At 41.2% G+C, this 15,916-nt stretch overlaps 2 protein-coding genes across 2 annotated transcripts in view; one reads left to right on the top strand and one right to left on the bottom strand.

Moving 5' to 3' along the window:
• SPCS1 (signal peptidase complex subunit 1) overlaps positions 1-1,156 on the bottom strand; it is a 17,114-nt gene extending 15,958 nt beyond the window's left edge. The window contains exon 1 of the mRNA XM_063426972.1: positions 1,052-1,156. Within this exon, the coding sequence (XP_063283042.1) occupies positions 1,052-1,087 (36 nt within the window). The 5' untranslated portion in view covers positions 1,088-1,156. The remainder of the gene's footprint in view (positions 1-1,051) is intronic.
• A 334-nt stretch (positions 1,157-1,490) lies between these two features.
• Positions 1,491-14,897, top strand: GLT8D1 (glycosyltransferase 8 domain containing 1). Its single transcript, XM_063426971.1, has 10 exons — positions 1,491-1,678; positions 3,352-3,389; positions 3,472-3,570; positions 5,139-5,346; positions 7,809-7,923; positions 8,863-8,947; positions 9,079-9,191; positions 10,197-10,363; positions 12,099-12,211; positions 14,004-14,897. Exons 2-10 carry the CDS (start codon positions 3,374-3,376, stop codon positions 14,192-14,194), a joined length of 1,107 nt encoding a protein of 368 aa, XP_063283041.1. The 5' UTR covers positions 1,491-1,678; positions 3,352-3,373; the 3' UTR covers positions 14,195-14,897.
• The last annotated feature ends 1,019 nt before the right edge of the window (positions 14,898-15,916 follow it).

The following is a 15,916-nucleotide window of genomic DNA, read 5'->3' as shown; positions in this document are numbered from 1 at the left end:
TCCCCCCAGCCTGTCTCATCCTCCATCCTCTCCCCCCAGCCTGTCTCATCCTCCATCCTCTCCCCCCAGCCTGTCTCATCCTCCATCCTCTCCCCCCAGCCTGTCTCATCCTCCATCCTCTCCCCCCAGCCTGTCTCATCCTCCATCCTCTCCCCCCAGCCTGTCTCATCCTCCATCCTCTCCCCCCAGCCTGTCTCATCCTCCATCCTCTCCCCCCAGCCTGTCTCATCCTCCATCCTCTCCCCCCAGCCTGTCTCATCCTCCATCCTCTCCCCCCAGCCTGTCTCATCCTCCATCCTCTCCCCCCAGCCTGCCTCATCCTCCATCCTCTCCCCCCAGCCTGTCTCATCCTCCATCCTCTCCCCCCAGCCTGTCTCATCCTCCATCCTCTCCCCCCAGCCTGTCTCATCCTCCATCCTCTCCCCCCAGCCTGTCTCATCCTCCATCCTCTCCCCCCAGCCTGTCTCATCCTCCATCCACTCCCCCCAGCCTGTCTCATCCTCCATCCTCTCCCCCCAGCCTGTCTCATCCTCCATCTCTCCCCCCCAGCCTGTCTCATCCTCCATCTCTCCCCCCCAGCCTGTCTCATCCTCCATCTCTCCCCCCCAGCCTGTCTCATCCTCCATCTCTCCCCCCCCAGCCTGTCTCATCCTCCATCTCTCCCCCCCAGCCTGTCTCATCCTCCATCTCTCCCCCCCCAGCCTGTCTCATCCTCCATCTCTCCCCCCCAGCCTGTCTCATCCTCCATCTCTCCCCCCCAGCCTGTCTCATCCTCCATCTCTCCCCCCCAGCCTGTCTCATCCTCCATCTCTCCCCCCCAGCCTGTCTCATCCTCCATCTCTCCCCCCATGAGCCTTGTTGCCACCAGTCTCTGCTCCATGGCCTCTGGTACCCTCCATCCCTGGCCCCTCATAGCTCTGGCTCTGCAGCTCCTCCAAGGGCCACTGGCATCCATTTCCTCCCCCTGCGGCTCTTCATTATCAGAGCTCCGTGATGTCTGTCAGTCCCCATTGCTCCTCTCTCCTCCCCCCCCTCCTCCATGTGGTCTCACCATCTGGGTCGGGATGGCATCGAGTAACCGGAACATGGCTGCTACCGCTCTCACACACCGGACACTCGGGGCAACGTCAGCGTTCAGTGTGAAGGACCCCGCGAGGCTGCCCTCAGCGCGCCTGCCGGGAGCATCCACTACTCCGGGCCATAGAGGGCGCCATGGGCGGCACACCACATCCCCCTCAATGCTTTACACTCATAATAGTGGCAACGCATCATGGGAGATGTAGTCCATATCTGGCGTGGGGGTCGGCTGTACCGAGCAGGGGTCCTCGGGTGGGGAGGTGTTATTGATCGGACATTTTTGTTAAGGGCAGGGGTATTATGATCACTCCCTCTGGTAGAGTTGCGGCTCCAATGTGCTCTATGAACAGGAGCGGATATGGTTGGTTTTCTAGCGTTTTCAGGCGACCAAGATTTGGGGTGGGGGGGCTAATAGGCTATGCCCTTAACCAAGATGGCGGCCGCAGCACCAGTGTGGGCACGTCATGTGACCGCTGGATCCGTGGCCCCTCGCATCCCCCCCGAGTGGTGTTGAGTTGGCGATCGGCAGCAGTGGGCTCTGTATCGGGCAGCGCATCCTGTGTGTACACAGCTCGAGAATCAACTCTGTACCTGGAATAAAGTAAATTTATATCATAAATGGCATTATCCTGTGCAATCATTACTATTATATTGTGTTACAATCTTAAACCAGTCCCAGCAGCCGTGTATCTGTGTATAATGCTATTAATGCTAGCCTTGCTATTACTATAGTTATTATTATTAATGTTATTATTGTTAGTTTCAATGTTAGTCATGTTTTATAAGTGGTTACATTGCTGTTTTATTATTATTTTTTTATTATTATTATTTTATTATATCGGTAGCAGCTCAACCTTTCCACCTAAGATCTAGAATAAACGATGTAATATTGGAGTTATGCACAAATCTCTTAAAATGCAAAAATGACAATTTGGGCTAATTTACCGCAAGCTGTGACTAGATAATTTATTTGGAGAATTTTTCCAGATCAGCTGGATCATTCAGATTTCAGTTCGTGGGTTTAGTTTGTGGAGTAATTAATCAAATGTGGCTTTACCCTTTTTTTTTTTTTTCCCTCTGTTGAGATTTGCAAAATTCAAAGTAAGTCACCCTGGAGTTTTTCCACATTACACAAGCAAGGTAATTCACTAAACTCAATTGCAAATTGAAATCCAAATGGCCAACACTTGGCAAACATGATTTGGAGGAATTCTCCAAATCCGCTAAAGTCATAGTTTTTCTATTTTACCCTACTGTTTGCCATTTAGAACACGTTTGTATTCCTAATACTAAAATCCTTTCATGCAGTGGTTCTGGGCCGTAGAAACTGTCCCTGCAGCCTCAGTAGTGTAAACGCTGCCTTTTCTTAGAAATGGCAGTGTCTACACTGCAGCCTAAGGCTACCTCATTTGGAAAGCCATTAGAGCGACATCCGGGGTTCGTTCTTGCAAAGATTGCAGGACCAACAAGACCCAAAGCATCTCTATGAGTAAATCCTCACTGGTGCAGTGTTGCAATTTGCTTCACATGTGCACTAGCCTTCCAGTACTTTCCTATGGGGAAGCATTGGGTTGGCTGACATTATCAGGTCTGATGCTCTCAGCTAGAGGAGGCGGGGCGTCCATCTTTAAGAATATAACTAGTATCATTAATATTTTAAAGGACCACTATAGTGCCAGGAAAACATACTCGTTTTCCTGGCACTATAGTGTTAATAGGTCCCCCCCCCCCCACCCTCATGGCCCCCCTCCCGCCGGGCTGCAGTGTGAGGAAGGCGTTAAACACTCACCTTTCTCCGGCGCTGGGGACTCTCCTCCTCCTTTCAACGTCATCGGCTGAATGAGCATGCGCGGCAAGAGCCGCACGCGCTTTCAGCCAGTCCATAGGAAAGCATTTTTCAATGCTTTCCTATGGACGCTGGCGTCTTCTCACTGTGGAAATCACAGTGAGAAGCGCCTCTAGTGGCTGTCATTGAGACAGCCACTAGAGGCTGGATTAACCCATATGTAAACATAGCAGTTTCTCTGAAACTGCTATGTTTACAGCAGAAAGGGTTAACCCTAGATGGACCTGGCACCCAGACCACTTCATTAAGCTGAAGTGGTCTGGGTGCCTATAGTGGTCCTTTAAAGAAGCTAATAAGTGGTCATAAAGGGAATTGCATGTTGCTTACAGGGAATTCTTGTTTATTGGTTACATATGTTTTATAAGGCATCATATTCTGTATATACATTTTTTTTTAAAATAATTATTCAAATAATTCTATTTTTGCAGATAATGCTGAATACATGAAACCATGCTATTTCGAAAAGGTACATTTGTTAATTTATAGTATATATTGTTAGATTTTGTGCTTAATGTTCGATTTGACTTTTTTTTTTTTTTTTTTTGCAGTCAATATCATTATTCTACTCCTTGCTGCAGTAGTCTTTCTGTTGGTTTTACATCACAATCTCCTAGGATTGAGTGATTTCTTGAAGAGGCAAAGATCAGGTGATACATTGATTTAAGAGCAATTACATGGTTCTATCAAAAATGATGCCCCTATTCAGTTTACAGTACATTATTTTTACTCAAAACACTTTAAAAAAAACTATATTTAATTTTTTTACGTATTGTTTTACTTAAACGTACTGTTGTATTTAAATGGATTATTTGTATAAAAAAGTGATAAAAGTTATATAATGTAAACATACATGTGGTCTGGATGCCATGACTACCATACCATATATGTTCATGTAATGGAAATCTGCACATATTTCAGAAACCCCTACTTAGTATGTTTTTGTAGCATATGTAGAGCAGACAAAAAAAATCCGGGTACAATAACTTGCCCGTCGGTGGATTCCCACTCAGGATGACGGACAATAACTTGCCCTTCGGTGGATCCCCGCTCAGGAGGATGTACAATACCTTGCCTGTCAGTGGATCCATGCTCAGGAGGATGGACAATAACTCGCTTGTCTGTGGATCCCCGCTCAGGAGGATGGACAATAACTTGCCTGTCAGTGGATCCCTGCTCTGGAGGAAGGACAATAACTTGCCCGTCATTGGATCCCCCGCTCAGGAGGACGGACAATAACTTGGATCCCCACTGAGTTCTCAAGCTGGTGTTAGTGCATCTTGTTCCATTGCAGAGAGAACCTAAACCATTTGCATATCAGACTTACTCCACACAAAAGGGTGGTACAAATCCAAAAAGCAGGCTAGGCTCCCTCTGCACAAGAGATGCAGCAACCCCAGAAGATCGTTTCAACTTTGTTAGGCCTCATCAGTTTATAGCATATGTACTTCAGCAGTAATATCATGCACATGAAAAAAACCTACTGTACAAGGCACAGCTTTACATCTTTCACATGGCTGCATAGCTACACTGATTAGTCCTGTCAGAAGAGGTGAGGACCCACTGTAAACGTACTTTCCCTAGTAATTAACTTGGTCATTATATTAACTCTAGTGATACTATAGTTTTAAACGGGTAGAAAGGGAACCTTGCACCATAATTATGCAAGAAGCTTAGTCTGTCCTTCCTGAGCTCAGTTTTGCTGCATCCTCTGAGACATTTCCACAGATTTTGCTTTACAAATAAACTGCAGTTAAAGAATAATTAAAGGGGCACTCCTTTATGTTTAATACTGATTAGTGCTAATTAGTTTTACTCCATTAAACCAACCTAACTGCTCTCTTTTCCATTCGTTAGTGTTTAGTTTTTTGGTCCAAAAGTATTGGTGTGTAAGTCATGACTTTCGCTAAGGTCAAAGTAGCCGAACTGGAAAATGTCTCTAATTCAGCTATGTTTTCAGTTCAGCTGCTCTGGTCTTACATTTGAAATTCACTTCGATTTCTCACTTTAGTGAATAGCCCTGCTGGTGTTTTGCAGGAGCTTCAAATGGGATTATCTTATTTCCCATTTAATTATTTTGACATGTTTTGAATTATTTATATAATGAATTAAAAGTATAGGTCATACCTAGCCTGGCGTTTGCATGTGAGACAACGTGGCCGAGACAGCATAAAACATACATTTTCCTTAATCTTGATGTCATTTTTTTCCCCCACAGACTCCACTCCTTTAGAATTTCAGCAAGTGGATTTTTTCGTGGAATCTCCTCGCAGGATTTCAGATGTAAAAGAGATACCGGTGGTTATACCAGCGGTGGATGAACAACTAGGAGGCGTTATTGCTGCGATAAACAGCATTTCCAGCAACACAAAGTCGAATGTAGTCTTCTATATAGTCACCCTGAATGGCACGGAGGAGCACTTGAGGTGGTTTCTTAAAGCTTTCTGTTGAACCTGTCATGATAGAAATGTTTGCAGTCTAACCATTTGACCTGACTCATGTTATACAATTAAGTGCTTCTTCCTTTGATAGTGTTAAAAGCTCATATTTTCATTTCTTTCCATTACTCCAGTCTCCAGCTTCAATCATGTTTCAGTGGGTGTTACACTTTTTGTGAGACACACCTCTCCGGCCTTGTTTGGGAAGTATAGATTTTCTTCCCGTAATAGGTTAAACAATCCCCTTTATTTTGGCTTTGTGTGATTAAAACTTATTTATTCTTTCTCCATCCTGCGATTGCCTGTCCAAATTCTGGCCTCTCTCCCTGCTTGCTGCTCTGACACCGAGCCCACCAGTCCCCTTGCGGGCATTGCTTTCCATTAGGCTGGATTCAAGCAGGAGAGATGCCCAGAGAAGGGTTTCCCTGGTAACAGACACGCAGAGCCCAGCTCTCTTATCTCTGTGCCAGTTGGCACAGAATGAACTGACTGAGAGGTGGGAGGGTCTGGTTTTTAAGCTCTGATTTTTAGAGAAATCTAGACTTTTGCTAGCAATTCTGCTAACACATTTAATGAAATTAGATTTTCTATAATTTAATTATTTTAAGTTATATTTTCATAATAGGCACCGTCACCGCCATACCCTTTCCAAAGGTGGTATTTAATAACGATAAAATCTCTATGAAATACTCCCATTGACTGTGATGGAATTTCACTGAAATTCTTACACGGTTAAAAGATAGTAGGACAAAGTTAGTACTATTTCCTAAACTTGAAGGCAGAGCTACTGCTGCCAAGTATTGTCATCACTAGTGACGGCTGTAGGGGAAAAAGGCATTGTCTCTCATCCTCCATTGACCTCGGTGTGGTACTCACCGACATGGGCTCCTGACAGATGAATTGACAGTAGCTGAGGAGGACTGGCAGGAAGACCACAGTGGCGACCATGAAGGACCGGTTCAGATAAGTAAAACTCACCTTCCCCTGCACCCTGCATCCACAGGAGATCCAATCGAGCCGCCATGCAAAGACCCCAGACGCTGACCGTGTTTTATCTATTTTAGCTAACCATTCACTGTGCGCATTTCTCACTAAGCATATCTGTTGTGGTTTGTTTGCTTTGAAATATCCTCCCTGTTTGATAAAGTGTGACTGTTAATAATTGCCTCTCCAAGACTTGCTCACACAGATATCAATTAGTTTGTTTTTTATTTGAATCGTTCTTGTTCAAAGTGTATGATCTAGTACTATACAGTGCCTATCAAACACATTTCAAGTTCTGCTAAAGAAGCAAGATGGCTGCTGTCATTACGCTTGTTTTAGATTTTACGAGAATCTACTGGTCCAGGGGTGTCCAGAGGGTAGATCCCCAGATGATTTAAAACTACAGCTTCCATGATGCTTTGTCATTCTAAAGCAGGGGTTCCCTGCTCCCTCGCCGCCCCTGGCCATTTTGTTTTCACCTTTTTTGGCGGAACACCAATTGGGAAACGCTGTTCTAAAGGCATGCAAAGCGTCATGGGAGTTGTAGTTCTACAACATCTGGGGATCTAACTTTTGGGCACATAGTACTAGCCCTTTCATGTAAATATTCTGCTATTGGTAGTCCATATTTTGGTGCATCTTGCCCTAACTGTAGGTGCTAGTGTAGTCCTTACATTTAACTTAAAGGGACACTATAGTCCCCAGAACAACTACAGCTTATTGAATTTGCCTGTCAGTGGAATCATTCACTTCAGGCTTTTTGCTGTAAACACTGTCTTTACAGAGAAAATGCAGTGTTTACATTACAGCCTAGTGATAACTTCACTGGCCACTCCTTAAATGGCTGTTAGAGATCCTTCCTGGGTCATGGCTACATAAAATGCATCCAAACATTCAGTGACTCCTCCCTCTGCATGCAGACACTGAACTTTCCTCATAGAGATTCATTGATTCAATTCATCTCTATGAGGAGAGGCTGATTGGCCAGGGCTGTGTTTGAATTGTGCTGGCTCTGTCCTTGATCTGCCTCCTTGACAGTCTCAGCCAATCCAATGGGGAAGCATTGTGATTGGATCAGGCTACCACTTCTGATGATGTCAGCAAACTGCTTTTTTTTTTTTTTTGAGGCAAACAGCATGCAGATCTGCAGCTTCAGGCTTGAATACAGTAAGATATAGTAAGCTATATTTAAGGAGGCATGAGGGGCCAAGGGGGGTAGATGGTGGTTTTAACACTATAGGGTCAGGAATACATGTGATCCTTTACTGTTCTGTTTAGTGCTTGTTCATTAGTTAGTTATTTGTAGTGAATTGAACACTGAATTATATGATTCTATTTTAGCAGGTGGCATTATTTCCCCTTCAGTTGGTGCTTGTTATTTCCTTTAATCTGGTCATAATCATTTCCTTTTAGGTTGTACTGTCCATATATGAGCTAGTATGTCAATATGTGTGCTTTTCTTCTAGACCCTGGCTCAGTAATACCGACCTTAAAAATGTAAACTATAAAATTGTGAACTTCAATCCTCGTGTCCTTGAGGGGAAAATTCAAGCTGATGCTGATGGAGATCCAGCTAAACCGGTAAGTAATAACAATTTGGGACTACGTTTTTTTTTGTTTTTTGTTTTTTTAAAGACGCAAACGGTTATTTTTGAAATGAAATTGAAGTGAGTGAGGAAATTACACCCCAATAATCCTTACATTAATATTGTTCATTTAATATTAAAGTGGAAGACTTTGGAGTTTGGAAGTTGTTTTATTCATGCATTTACATTTATTAAGCAAGGAATTTTAAAGTGAAACCCTTTTCCTTTAGTTCAGTACCCTCCGTTATGTTCCCATTGCTTTGTATATACTACACTGGTGGTGATTCACACACGTAGTAAATATATATGTTGATTGACCGCTTTAGAATGGAGGCAATTGTCCAACTTCTGAACGAAATACATTAATATATATTATATTATATATTCCGTACATATTCCGTATTACTTTTAAAGGATAGAAATGTATTTATTTTAATACCCTATGTGCATAACTAACACAACATTAAGTTTTAAATGAAATATTAAAAATAGGGAAGAAAAAATCATTTTGCCTATAATAATTTTTACATATCAAGTGCAAAAGAAAAAGGAACTCAAAATAGATCCATGTATCAGTCCTCATTGTTGAATGCCTCGTAGCCTAGGATGCAAATTTATTTTTGGTAGTTGATGTTAACCCTATGCTTACACTAACTTGAATCGTACACCTAGCCTTACCCCTAAAATATCATTAACCCTTACACGAAGACCTACCCTAACTAAGAGGGATTCCCTCTGCTGACAGCAATAGTAACATCAGCAGAGGAACTTTGCAGCTCTACTGTGAGAAAGAGAAACCTGTGCTACAGGTGTGGCATGCTTTCCCTATATTTGACCCTGTGACTTTCCAAAAATATATATATATATTCCAACATGATGTTTCTCACTTAATAACGTAATCTGTTTTAATGTTTCTCTCTCTTTATTATTCCAGTTGGCATTTGCAAGATTCTACTTGCCTGACCTGGTCCCTGGTGAAGACAGGGCAATATATCTGGATGATGATGTTATTGTCCAAGGTATGTCACTCATTTTCACTTTCCTTGAAACGTTCCATAAATCTACTTCCTGTTAATGGTGTTCCAGGTTGAAAGCTCAGGCCGACGCGGTAATATATCACATCCTTTTTTTTTTTTTTTTTTTTTTGCAGATGACATTCAGGAACTTTACAATACTCCAATCAGTGCTGGACATGCTGCTGCATTTTCCGATGACTGTGATTCGGTGACCTCTAAGTTTATCGCTAGAGGTGCAGGCAATCGGGTATGACAGAGTACTGGAGCAGGCAGCAAATTATAGTCATGAACATTGATGCATATTTGATCTTATGTTTATAGTCAATATAATAATACATTTGTGGTCGGGAACAATAAGCTGAGTTATAGTAGTGGTGGTGTAAGTCGGTTGTGGTTTGCCCAAACCGACATTCGGGTAGACCTGTAAAAAGAGGGCCCACCAAGTAAATGTCTTGATAAAGGGAGCGGTGGGTGGGCTGAACCAGGAAGTATCATGGAGGCCTGAGAATTTATAGGCCGGTTAATCCCTCCCACAACTACTGGCGAAGCTTACGGCTCAGCCTTCTCATTTGTAGTCAAACTCTGGTAGGATTGATTAAATAGGTCACAATCCTCTCTCTTTGTGTACATGCTGGATACAAGTACAAGGGTCCCATCTTTAGGCTCGTATACAACTACATGTAAAATGTTAGGTGTTAATTTGCTATCAAAAGAATAGCTGTGGAATTGTTTTGACATTTTACATTCTTTGTCAATTCTTGAAAAATGTGATCTAGACATTTCAGATACAAACAGTTATAAGATGCCAGGTCATTTGTATGGTGGAATAAACATTATTTCAAGTATTAGTAGTTGAGGCTTCATTATTGTCTTTGCAAAATTATATTCATTTATGACACAGAGGCAAGGGCATGACCTTGTTGTGCGTGTAATCAGTTACAGGGTTATTTACTAAAAAGAATTTGAGCAAATTAAATCAAAATATAAAAACTGTGTCAAAAATAGCTTATCTGGAAGACTTCTCCAACTTGGCCATGGTCGCAAGCTGGCTTATATTTCTCCCATATTTCATTTAAAAAAAAAAAAAAAGGAGTTTTGTGAATAACCATCTTAGATATTTATAATGTGGACTGTGAATTATTTTTTATTTCATCTCTACTTGTTACTGAGTTACTATATTTGGCAAAGGATGTACATATAATAAATCATTGATTTGGGACATGGTTAATAATATTTGGACTTTTATTTACAGTATAATTACATTGGATTTTTTGACTACAAGAAAGAGAGAATCCGGAAGTTAGACATGAAAGCAGTCACCTGCTCTTTCAATCCTGGAGTGTTTGTTGCCAATTTAACAGAATGGAAACAGCAGAACATAACCAAACAGCTTGAAGAATGGATGGAGCGTAATGTTGCGTGAGTGCATCTCTGTTATTGTACAATATGGTAAAGCCTTGTTTCTCAACCAGGTCTAGAAAGCCCTAACCAGTAAGCCTTACTTCAGTAGAGGGGAAAGTAAAGGAAGCCATGTTAGAGGATAGGATTGTTGAACATCTAAAATCCCATGGATTTCAAGATCAGAGACAACATGGGTTTACTTCAGGGAGATCATGCCAAACTAATCGTACTGATTTTTTTGATTGGGTAACTAAAATTATAGATCAGGGTGGTGCAGTAGACATTGCTTACCTAGATTTCAGTAAGGCTTTTGACACTGTTGCACATAGAAGGCTTATCAATAAACTGCAATCTTTAAGTTTGGATTCCAGTATTGTCAAATGGGTTAGGCAGTAACTGTAGTAGTGACAATGGGGTCAATGGAGTATATTTAAAGCTTGGTCTTGTTGCCAGTGGGGGTACCTCAGGGATCTGTACTTGGACTCAATATTTTTATTAGAGATATTACAGAAGATCTTGATGGTAAGATATATATTTTTGCTGATGATACTAAGATTTGCAACAGGGTTGATGTTCCAGGAGGGATTAGCCAAATGGCAAAGTATTTAGGTGAACTAGAAAAATGGTCAGAGTTGTGGCAACTGACATTTAATGTAGATAAGTGCAAGATAATGCATCTTGGACGTAAAAACCCAAGGGCAGAGTACAGAATATTTGATAGAGTCCTAACCTCAACGTCTGAGGAAAGGGATATAGGGGTAATTATTTCAGATGACTAAGAGGTAGGCAGATGATGTAATAGAGCAGCAGGAAATGCTAGCAGAATGCTTGGTTGTATAGGGAGAGGTATTAGCAGTAGAAAGAGCGAAGTGCTCATGCCATTGTACAGAACACTGGTGAGACCTCACTTGGAGTATTGTACCCAGTACTGGAGACTGTATCTTCAGAAGGATATTGATACCTTAGAGAGAGTTCAGAGAAGGGCTACTAAACTGGTTCATGGATTGCAGGATAAAACTTACCAGGAAAGGTTAAAGGATCTTAACATGTATAGCTTGGAGGAAAGACGAGACAGGGGGGATATGATAGAAACATTAAAATATATAAAGGAAATCAACACAGTAAAGGAGGAGACTATATTTAGAAATGAAAGAATGAAACTTACCCCAATAAGAGGACATAGTCTTAAATTAAATGGGAAAGATTTGAAAATATCAGGAAGTATTACTTTACTGAGAGGGCAGTGGATGCATGGAAAAGCCTTCCAGCTGAAGTGGTTAACACAGTGAGGGAGTTTAAGCATGCATGTGATGGGCATAAGGCAATCCTAGATATAAGATAAGGACTAATGCAAGTATATAGATAATTGGGTAGACTAGATGGGCCAAATGACTCTTATCTGCACTCACATTCTATGTTTCTATGGTCTTTTTTTCATTATTATTATTATTATTATTGCCATTTATATAGCGCCAACAGATTCCGTAGCACTTTACAATATTATGAGAGGGGATTTAACTATAAATAGGACAATTACAAATAAACTTACAGGAACAATAGGTTGAAGAGGACCCTGCTCAATCGAGCTTACATTCTATAGGAGGTGGGGTGTAAAACAAGTAAACCAAGACAACAAAAATATGGATTAAAAGAGGACTCATAATAGGATCTCCATAGCAGATGTATTTACATACACTTTACCCACTGTGTGACACATTGTTTTATTGTCTCTTTTGTGCTATTGTATCTGTAGTGAGGAACTGTACAGTAAGACTCTCGTTGGCAGTATCACTGCTCCTCCACTTCTTATCGTTTTTTACCAGAGGCACTCCAAGATTGACCCTATGTGGAACGTGCGACATCTAGGTAATTGGGGGGAAGGTCTGGAAAGTGATGATGTAATAGGATATTATATTTCATAGAATAGTCCCACTGGCACCATCAGGACCATCATTTATATTGAATTCAAATTACTGTTTTGTGTTCGGAAAATCACTTTGTTATGCATGCATTGTTAAGATTTATGAGATTTTTGGGGTGTGAAATTGAATGTCATGTACTAGAATATAAAAAAATCCCTTTGTTGTAGGGCCATAGTTCTAACTTCAGGATAACTAGATATTCTTTTATACTAGACTGTGTCAAAACACTAGGAATAATATAAAAAGATAGTTACTAGTAAGTGACAGACAAATCGTGGTAAAGTTTACCTGTCTTTAGGTAAAAAGTAGTGGAAAAGTGGCAACTCGTATAACAAGTGCAGAAACAATAGAAATGCATCCTGACCAAATACTATACCATATCAAGAAGTTTAAAGCAGTACTGTCACCATCTGGACGTACTGCCATCTTACTCGGTCTGCTTCAGCACCAGGAGCCGACATCACTGCTGTACTCATTAAGGTCTATGCAGGATCCTCCATAGACACAGTCAATTCCCAACAGCCGTGACTGGACTCTGTCCTGAGTCTAAGAAAGCAAGGTGGAAACAGGGCTTTGTCTCGGCATATCTTTTGACTGAGTTGAAATTTCAGTGAATTTCCAATACAGTCAAAATAAGTATTTCATAAAGATTCCTCTATATTTATACAAATGTTTCAGAGATAGTGACAGTGTCCCTTTAAAACTTCTCCAGATGTTATAACAGAGATATTGTGACATTTGATCACCTGCATTCGGAATACAAACATTTGTATGATATCTGCCATGATAGTAGGGTTAATACAGTTAGTAGATTAGAAAACAATGACAATACTTAAAACATGCAGGACTAGCAAAATTACAGGCTGCTTTTTACAGGAGCAAATCCTGTGCAGAAAACGATATAGAACTTATCGTAAACAGCAGAACCTTAGACCATCTTCGAAGATACATGAGCCGTAGGAATAAAACATAATATTCCAATTTGAAAAAACAGCACAGAGGCCATATGTAGCCCCAGACTACTGACTAAAGTCCATGACAAACAGGACTCACTCTCTGTATGGAGGGGGGAGGGGGAAAGGAAAAGTTACAACACACAAATTAAATAAATATCGTAAACACCTCTGGACCAATGACGTTCGTTGTGTCTCTGAGGAGATGCTGATTGACCAGGGCTATGTTTGGCTCCACCCCTGGCCCGCCTCCTTGGCTGAGATTATCAGAATTGACCAGCTCAGCCAATCCAATGCTTTTCTATACGAAATCATTGTGATTGGCTTAGACCATCACTTCTGATGATGGCAGATCAGGGGGCAGAGCCAGCAGACTGGAATAAAGGTACAATTTTACTATATTTAGGGGAGGTGGGTGCAAGAGGTGCTAAATCATGTTCCTTTAACTGTAGAGGAAGCCAAGTGCATGTTAGAGGGTATCCTGAAAGCACCACTTTAAATATATTGTATTTTGGTATGAGAATATCTTTGGCCAGTCTCCATTGTACAGACTGTAAAACAGTGGGGCTTTACTCACTAGATCAGGCTCTGTAAAGAATTTACAAGGACATAAATAAAAAAAATTTGTTTACATAATTACTGACTTGTAGAAAACACCAATTATATTAACACTATTAAATTTGATGATATATTTGGAAATTGAGCATTAGTTGGATTAAAATGGCAAACATCTAGCTTTTTCTCACTTCATGTGTGGCTGAAACTGTTAATCTTATTTTAAAGGGTCCAGTTCTGGGAAGCGTTATTCACTCCAGTTTGTGAAGGCAGCCAAGCTCTTACATTGGAATGGACACTTTAAACCATGGGGCAGGGCAGCATCCTACGCAGATGTGTGGGAGAAGTGGTATGTTCCAGACCCCACAGGAAAATTCACCTTAATTCGCAGACACTCTGATGGCGAGACCAGCAAGTGAATGGCCCATTGGAACAAGATTCAAGATTTTCTCAGGAATCACTTGCAATAAAAGCTTTGGTCCTGTCGCTTAGGATCCATCTTGGTCTGCACACCAAAGTACACTACAGGAGCTGGAACCATAGTAAAATTAAATAAAATACACTGGGTAATGATGACACTTTAAGGAAGGCGAGAAAATACTGTGACTAATTTCATTATCTCAGAGCAGAATGAGAGAAATCACCCAGAAGGTACTTTTTACAAGTACAGCAAGATGCCTAAATGTCACACATAATGCAAGTGGTAAATTTGATAACATTCTCACCAAGTTACTTAGCTGAAAAGAGACATGCGTTCATCATTCAGCCTCTTACATTTGTTTTTGCTGTTGATCCAAAAATTACTAAAAATGCACCTGCTAATGACTATGGATATAAGCATGGGACAGATTCATTGTCTGTTTTTAACGACTGCCTCAAATAGCAAATCTTTTACAGGACAGTAGTCATTAAAGGCACACTATAGTCACCAGAACAATTACAGCTTATTGAATTTGTTTTGGTGAGTAGAATCATTACCTTCAGGCATTTTGCTGTAAACACGGTCTTTTTAGAGAAAATGCAGTGTTTACATTACAGCTTAGTGATAACTTCACTGGCCACTCCTCAGATAGCTGTTAGAGATCCTTCCTGGGTCATGGCTGCCTAAAATGCATCCAAACATTCAGTGACTCCTCCCTCTGCACGCAGACACTGAACTTTCCTCATCGAGATTCATTGATTCAATTAATCTCTGAGGAGATGCTGATTGGCCAGGGCTCTGCCCTGATCTGCCTATGTCAGTCTCAGCCAATCCTACGGAAAAGCACTGTGATTGGATCAGGCTACCAACAGCATGCAGAGTTACAGCTTCTGGCTTGAATACAGTAAGATTTTTTACTATATTTATGGAGGCATGAGGGGCCCAAGGGGGTAGATGGTGGTTTTAACACTATAGGGTCAGGAAAACATGTTTGTGATCCTTTAATGGATTCTTACAATTCACTGCCTATCAATGGCATATTAAGGTCAAGCTTTTCTGCCATGTTGACGATGTCGTGTAATCACTGTCCTTATCAATAAACACGTTTTTACCTAAATATTCTGCATTAAGTTGGTATCGCTTGTTTGTAATACACATCTAGGCATATTCCAATGAGAGATTATATTATGTCCAATAAAGAAGGGAAATAAAGCTGCATTTACAGGAACACTTGTGCAGATATTCAATTCCCCCTATATATGCCATGTGAAAGCAATACGGTAAATAGGGTTACTCTAACCACCATGACCACTTCTACTTTTTTGAAGTAGTCATGGTGGTAGGAGTCTGGATGTTCAGTGGTTCACCTTGTTTTTTTTTTTTTATTGAATACGAGAGGCTAACTGCACTCCCAGCACACAAGACAGACCGCAATTCCAGACTACCTAACATCAATTCTGTGCATATTTAACATCTGTTGTCAGTACACTGTCGACAACTCTTGCAGGCAGAGTCCCTGCAAAGGGAAGATAGCTTTGCTCTCCCTCTGTAACCTTGTTTTTGTAAAAAAATATTTAATATCACTGCGTTTTGAGCCAGTGAAACAGTCCAATGTCAGGACGGGGCGTGGAAAGTCAGCAGGTGTCAGGTAAGAAAGTTACAGATTTTAATGGCATTTTAAATTGAAACCACTTTTTGTGCTGGGGAACCCCTTTTAAGG

Source organism: Pelobates fuscus, chromosome 7 (assembly GCF_036172605.1).
Source record: "Pelobates fuscus isolate aPelFus1 chromosome 7, aPelFus1.pri, whole genome shotgun sequence".
Classification (NCBI taxonomy): domain Eukaryota; kingdom Metazoa; phylum Chordata; class Amphibia; order Anura; family Pelobatidae; genus Pelobates; species Pelobates fuscus.
This window is presented reverse-complemented; position numbering and strand designations above follow the sequence as displayed.

Coding starts and splice junctions, on each gene's coding strand:
- GLT8D1 (XM_063426971.1), top strand. Junction 3,571..5,138: donor CTTGAAGAGGCAAAGATCAG/GTGATACATTGA, acceptor TTTCCCCCACAG/ACTCCACTCCTTTAGAATTT. Junction 8,948..9,078: donor TGATGATGTTATTGTCCAAG/GTATGTCACTCA, acceptor TTTTTTTTGCAG/ATGACATTCAGGAACTTTAC.